This window comes from Giraffa tippelskirchi, chromosome 11, assembly GCF_054371585.1.
Source record: "Giraffa tippelskirchi isolate mGirTip1 chromosome 11, T2T-mGirTip1v1.2.pri, whole genome shotgun sequence".
NCBI lineage: Eukaryota > Metazoa > Chordata > Mammalia > Artiodactyla > Giraffidae > Giraffa > Giraffa tippelskirchi.
The window spans coordinates 85,334,891-85,342,344 of record NC_137285.1 but is presented as its reverse complement, the minus strand read 5'-3'; the positions used below and the strand labels follow the sequence as shown (position 1 = coordinate 85,342,344).

Sequence of the window (7,454 nt, the reverse complement as noted above, 5' to 3'; positions counted from 1 at the left end):
AACAGAATACCATTCAGACTTAAAACGAGAATGTGAAAGTTACCTGGGAGCTGTTTTAGAGTGTGTTGCAGGGAAGACCTGGCTTTCAATGGAACTCAGGAGATTTAAGGTAAACTAGAAGGCCAGAGCTGAGTGAAGATCAAGAAGACATCTCAGCCGACCCTGAGGACGGCCCTGAGGAGGGAGTGGGCTTGGCGTGTTTGAAGAGGAGAAGGCGGGCCAGTGTGACGCAAGCGTAGCAGGTGCATAGAGGCAGGTTCAGGAGAAGCAGGAGACAGCGGCAGGCGCCTGGTTGTGTACAGCGTGGAGGCCAGAGTCGGGAACCAGTTGATGGGTTCTTTTCAGGGAAATCACGTGATCATCAAAACCTTTCAAACTGCCCTGTGGTTGCTCTGTGTAGAGTGGATGGCAAGGGGACAGGAGAAGAAAGAAACCCAGACGATTTAGGACGTTAGGGGGCCGTTCGGTGAGCTATGGTAGAGATGATCTCGGCTTGGACTCTGGTTGAAGTAGAGATGGTGAGAAGTAGTGTAGTCAGGTCATCGGATATTGCAGAGTAAAGGCGACTTCACTGATTAGGTGACTTGGTTAGCAGCCTCAGATGATGGCTTTTTAGTCTTAGCTCAGATCGTTTTTGGAGGTCTCATGCAAAACTCGGAAATTCTGACTCCTGTTAAAAAAAAAGCCAGAGTATCTGCCTACATGAAGACTGAACTTCCATATGGGAACAGATGTCGGAGAGGAGTACTGGCTTCCCTTTTAAAGAGCTGCGTACACTGTGGTTTACAAAGACACGTGTCCATGTCTCCCTGACAGTGAGGCTGTTGTTGATTCCCCTTTATCATCAGCTTATCCTATTGTTTTTCTTATAGCACGCCCACTTAATTTTCCATACCCTGTAGGCCTTTTAATATGTGGAGCTCACTGATACTCTGCAATTAAAGTGGCAAGTAAATCCATAGTGCTTTAAGGTACTGTGAACCTCTATGGAGCTGAAAAGTGGCCTCTTTGGCAGAATACGAACAAATCCTAGCATTCTTTACAACTAGCTTATTTCATGTGTTCTAAGCTGGGTGGTTACTCTTGGGAGCATTGCCTGGAAACCTGAGAAAGGCTCTGGTGGTGCTGTCAGTGTGTGCTGCTTACCCGGGTGTGTGCACTCTGTGAAATGCACTTATGCACGCTTCTGTGTGCACACTGTGTATATTATGCTTCAATTGTAACTGAAAACTAGTATCAGTTTTGAAGAGTGGTTTCCAGTGTAAACATCCTTGAGTGTTGTGGTTTTCACAAGCTGCCTCTTGCTCTTTCAGCCAAGCCAAAGCCATGTACTCCTGTAAAGCAGAGCACAGCCACGAGCTTTCCTTCCCACAGGGGGCGGTGTTCTCTAACGGTAAGTCCACCCGTTCCCTGTGCTGGAGGTTACCGTGGTGCAGGGGCGAAGGAGCAGTCTAAAGTAGAAACCAGGAGACTCAGGATCCAGCCCAGGCCCTGCCTTCTGTACCTGTACAAGTGAACACCTCAGATTCCTCTGGATCAGACTTCCTCGCCTGTGTCAGAGAGTGAGAAAGGGAAAGTGTTAGTTACTCAGCGTGTCAGACTCTTTGCAACCCCTAGGACTGGGCAGCCCATCAGGCTCCTCCCTCCATGGGACTCTCCAGGCAAGAATACATGAGTGGGTTGCCATTCCCTTCTCCAGGGGATCTTCCCGACCGGAGTGATGGGTGTTGTGAATGCAAAAGGCATTTCCAGCTTTACAGGTCCTGTGACATTGTTTCGACAGCTTGAATATATGCATACAATCTGATGTGGGTTTTTACCCATTTGTGTGTGTAATTATTTGAAGCTAATGTTGACTGAGTGATATTTATTAATGTATTTTTATCTTTGCCAGTGTACCCATCAGTGGAACCAGGATGGTTGAAGGCAACTTATGAAGGCAAAACAGGACTCGTCCCAGAAAATTATGTTGTCTTCCTCTAATGCTATTTAGTGGACGGCAGTATCTTCATGGTATCCATGGTAACAAGTAATAAGTGCTATGATTTTATCTGACACAGATATGAGGATCAGCCCAGTAAAATGAAAAATAATCCATTTCTGTCTGGTTTTCCACAGCAGACTATGTAGCTGTATTAATGGAAAGGGAAAAAAATGTTTAAATTGTTTGCCATTCTTTTTTATCTTGGGCTGATTTCTTATTTTGAAATAGCTTATCCCCATCCCCTGCTTTGTTTTTTTAATAAGTAACTCTCTACAATGTCTCTTTCATAACATTTATAAAAATCTCAAATACTGTGTTAAGTACTATATCCCAGAAATTTGGAAACCAGAAATCTGCTATAAGACTTTTAAGACCTGCCCTTTACTGTCTGGTATGCTCTGAGAAACCTTGAAATCATTGCTTAAAAAATGTAATTTAAACTGTTCATTTATTATTTTTTCTTTAAAATATACTGCTTTTATATATGATTGTTTTGCTGGTCCTAAACATTTCAAGGAAATAAGGGGTTTTTTTTTAACATAAGTTTATTTTTATTTGTTTACCAAATAGATGATAATATTCAAAAGCAATAATGTATATGGTGTCTGTAAATGAAACCAAGTTAAGTCGTACACTGATTCCACTGTAAACACTCTGTACAGCATTCCAGATGCCTTCTATGGGCTTAGAGCAAGGATCAGCAAACTACTGCAAAAGCTTAATAGGAAATATTTTGGGCTTGGCAGGACCTGTTGTCTCCATCACACTGTCCATACTGCCATTGTAGTAGAAAGCAGTCATAGACAACAAGTGACTGCGTGTGACTGTGTACCAATACAGCTTTCTTTCAAGACTCTGAAATCTGAAATTGTGACTCTGTCATGCCATAAGATAGTAAGCTTCTTTGACTTTTAAAAAATCCATTTAAAAATAGAAATTTATAGCTGATGTGCCATACAAAAGCAGGTGGCAAGCCAGATTTGACAGTGGCTCGTGGTTTGCTGATCCCTGGTTTGGAGGATGTGTAAAACTGTCTATAGTACTTTGAGAGTTTATGAAATTTTATTCCATTAACATATAAATACTGATATGTGATATACACATATTCTCTGCTAGAGTCATTATAGTGGTATCACAAATGTATAATTAAGAATAATAGGAAAACGACGGAAAGTGCAGTATACAAGCATACAGCTTAACGTCTACTTGTTATTCTGTAAAGCGTCCAAGGATTTTATTGATACCTTTTGGCTCCAAATGATAAAGATGATGTATTAAGACAATGGCTGGAACACTATGCCTTCTAAAGTCCATGCTTAGTTGAGGCATTTTCTTAACATAAAGGTACAGGATTCTTAAATTATTTTGAAATTATTTCATCATCTTTAGCAGGAATAAAGTCATACATAATTTTCCATTATGCCTTTCGATTTACAGCCTTTAATAGAAATTTCACTGTATTTATAGAGCATAGAAATAGGTATTTACTATCCATTTATATATACCATAATTATCTGGTCATATGTTGACCACTTTTTCTATTATTTCTATTTAATAATCCTCATATTATTTCTAATATATCTGCATGTGGCAAAGAGCCTTTCTTCTCAAGATTCCCAAAAGCTGGTTCTCTGCCATGGATTGCCACAGCACTGGCCCCCTTGGCCACAGTATTTTACATGCTACTTCAAAGTTCTTCACTGTATAGACACTCAGGTATTGACTATAGACAGTTCTTTTTACATGATATTGATTTGTAATCTCAATCTCTTCTACTTTAAGTTAATGTTTCTAGAGTTAACAGGTTAAATTATATACATACACATACACAACTATACCTTGGAGCATTTATGCTTTTAAACTTTAAATGAAATAATGGATTAGGATTTAGAGGTAAAGAGAATAACAGTAGGCAGAATTACAACCAGAAATAAATATCAGCATGAAAATAAAGGAATGGAAAATATTTAATGTTGTAAAAATTAGTAATATAATGAAAAAATCTGATACATTTGTCTCTTTTTTTTTCTTTTCTACTTGCTACTGTTGATTTTTGTACACTATGATTATGTGTTGCTAGAGCTTCTTGGCCTCTAGATCCTTGGTGGTCCTTAGTAATAGTAATTGCATTGCTGACATCCTGTTTGCCCTCTGCTGGAACAGAGGTGGTCTCTCTAGGGGACCAGGACCTTCGTCTACAAGACCCTCAGTTTAAGCACCCTTGCTAACATCTGGCATCCTGCTAAATTAGAGCCTCTTAAGGCAAATTGATTTTCTTTCAAAGACCAACTTGACTCCGAAAAGTGATTCAGAGTCCTACTTCACTTGCTGCTGCAGAGAGAAATCTCAACCTTCACTTTCCTTTTAACACGGGCCAGCATGTTCCTGCCTCTGAGTTGTCTGCGAGCTAATTCCACAGATGCTCAGTGAGGAATTAAACCTTCTGCTCTAAAAGTCAGGGCATGACGCCCCTCTCCTTCCTCATGGTGAGTCATACATTGTGACAGTACTTGATATGGTCCCTTTTTTGAAACAAGCTGCAGAAGTGCTTGTTCCAACTGTGCTTTTGTTTGAAGTTTTAATCTCACAGATTTGTGAGAATGGTTCTTTTTGCTTCATATTGATTGTGTGTGGAAGCAAGTCAGGGCCCTATGCTAGCGCTCAAATGAAGCTGCTTTTCCCTAGAAATGTTTCCAACAGATAAAGAATTTATGAACATTGAGAAAACCAGGGCATGTGCTCTGATCACGTGGAATATTCATTACGCCAGAAGGTACATGCCAGTCACTACAAGAGGATCGCATTTGAAATGACAACAGTGTTTCAGTAATGAAACCATAGCCTTTCAGAGACTTAGTGAAGCTACCTTAGAATTGCCACACCCACACCTTGGAAGCAGGCCAGGTGGGCATCCCTGCTCACAGCAGAATGAGGATGAAAGACGCAGAATAAGAGACTGATGCGCCCAAGGCAGTCATCGCATCTGCTAGATGAAGGTATCCTTGAGTGCAAAACCTGGCTGTGTTGCACAGGGGACTCTTGTACCATATCTGCCAGCTTATAAGCAGTAGTCGGTTAAGTGAAGGCTTTTTGTTTTGTGTAAATGCCTGAGCGGTGAAACAGTCCCTGTATCGCCCTGCAGTCTGTGAAGCATGAGGAAGTGCCATTTCCCCTCATCTGACTGGAGTGGTTTTGCCCGCTGTGCCCACTCTCTGTGCCTCGCGCTGTGAGTGGGCATAACCAGGCATCCCAGCCGTGGCTCACCTGATGGCTCTTCCAGGAAGGGTAGAGATTTTTTTTTTTTCAAATATGCCTTCCGAGCTTTCCAGGTTCTCAAATAGGAAAAGAAGGCACAGAGACATAGTGATGTGGGGATTATTTCCTGTTCTGTGGTAATAGCTTTTACTTATTGTGCCATGCCCCCTAAAAATCCACCATAATGTCAGGACACTGAATCTGTACTGCAGTCTTGGGGAAGAAAACCTGCTAGCTTCCTCCCTCCCAGCCTCATCTGCAGGTCTGTGTGTGTCTGATGTGCAGGGTCTCATTCACAAGGATGCTGGTTTACAAGGGTCCCTCAGAGCCTTTCTTCAAACCTCTTCCATTTTTAGTATGCCTCCCCCAATTAGATATTTGGGATGCCTTAGTCAGCATTTAGAACCCCATCTTGATTTGTACTTTGTTGACTGAAGTTAGAGGTAGACTCATTTTAGAACGGGTTTTGTTCTTTAGTTTTACAATGCACGTGTAATTTGCAGCTGTTACTATGACCTAATATCACTGAGTTAGACCCCAAAGTCATGTCATTTGATAAAGGAAAAAAGTAAAGACTTGATTACTGTCCAGAAGTTATTTTCTTCTTTAGTATGAGTTTCCCACTTTGAGTAGATATTGCTGTTAACTTTTGCCTCCTACCTTGTTTGCTTACCTTCCAAAATCAAAACACTTTTTGCAAAGAATTAGCCTATTGAATAGACTTCTGAATAATCTGTATCCTTCCTGTCTCTTGTTAATCCTCAGACATAATTCAGGTATTTATCAACAACTCTCACATCCCTTCACCACATTCACTGTATCTATTTGTTGTCACCAGTGTCTCCCTGCCTCAAATCTATGTTGTAGTAACCTTGGACAAATTCACATTTACGAATGGCATGGACTTTTAGAGGATCAGATCAATAAATAGGATTTTTCACTTTTTTTTTGCACTGTTGCATTCACTGTTTTAAACAAGAAATCTTAAGTACATTGACAGCACTCACAGCAAGCCATAGGCAGAAAACTGATTACATGTTGCGGACCAAAGTTTAGAAGTTATTGCGTGACATAGGGAGTCTAACACATCAACCTCTCTCCGTGGCACTCACAGGAGAGATGCCACGTTCAGAGGTTGGACGTTCTTTCCTTGGTGCCATAGGGAGAAATGGAGTCTCTGTGTTTGCTGAAGAGTCTCAAAAGGCAGTGCCATTTACAAGAATCACAAACACAAGTCTCCTCCACCATCCACGATGGCCACGTTCAGGGCCACGTGAGGACCTCCGATGTTGGAGGAGGCGCCTACCCTACCTTAGTTAGATGGTCACTTTCTGCCCTTTGTGCCATCTCTTGACACGGTTTCCCATGGTCTTTACCCTTCCAGAGCCCAACTTTGCCTTGAATCCATTGTCTCTTAGATTAATGGGGTGTGTTGTTTTTTATATGCAGAATGTTGGAGATTTCATGTCTGCCTCTGTATCTTCAGTCATGATTTATGCTTAACAGCTGAGAAATCATCACATATCGAGGGCTGTGATTTCAAGAGTCTTTTTGAACTCTAAGCTGAAGCCTTTACAATAAATTGGGAGTGTGGCAGGGAAGATGACTGTTTTTTTTAATTCAAATCCTATTTATATACTGTTAAATTTGAGGTACTATAGTTTATATAAAAGTTGAATATTTAGATGATATATTTCAGTATTAGGAATTTGTCTGAAGCCATTAATTAACATAACAAATTAAATAATAAGTATGAAAATGATTGTCAGTAAATTATCATATTGAATTTTTTGTTTATTTTGTAGTGTCTTGTATTTATCTGCACTTTGTGGGTATATATATATATACACACACACACACATACATATACAGACATGTAAATAACTTCATGTTATTCCTTATCTGAATTGCCACAATTTCTTTAATGTATGTTTACACTGTATTTTAAATTACTTTAAAAATAAACTATGTTTAGCACATTTTAATTTAGTCTTTGTATTTGAAAACCCACTGTGTTAGAGGGCAGCTGTCTTGGATTCATATAGAGAAAAATCAAAGTTTCAGATACCATGAGTGGTCATTTTGGGTATGGCTGAATGGAAAAATCCTAACAGACTTGATAACTTTTTCCTGATAATTGAACCCTTTCCTGAGCAACTGTAATGTTGGTACTTAGAGTAATGCAGTACTGGACTTCCCTGGTGACACAGTGGAT

The 7,454-nt window shown here is 40.3% G+C and overlaps 1 protein-coding gene across 5 annotated transcripts in view; it reads left to right on the top strand.

Moving 5' to 3' along the window:
• The window catches only part of ARHGAP42 (Rho GTPase activating protein 42), a 343,088-nt gene extending 335,864 nt beyond the window's left edge, over window positions 1-7,224 (top strand). For all 5 annotated transcript variants that reach the window (XM_081545986.1, XM_081545985.1, XM_081545990.1 and 2 more), the window contains 2 exons: window positions 1,314-1,393; window positions 1,895-7,224. In XM_081545986.1, coding sequence (XP_081402112.1) covers window positions 1,314-1,393; window positions 1,895-1,983 — 169 coding nt within the window. In that variant the 3' untranslated portion in view covers window positions 1,984-7,224. The remainder of the gene's footprint in view (window positions 1-1,313; window positions 1,394-1,894) is intronic.
• Window positions 7,225-7,454: the final 230 nt, after the last annotated feature.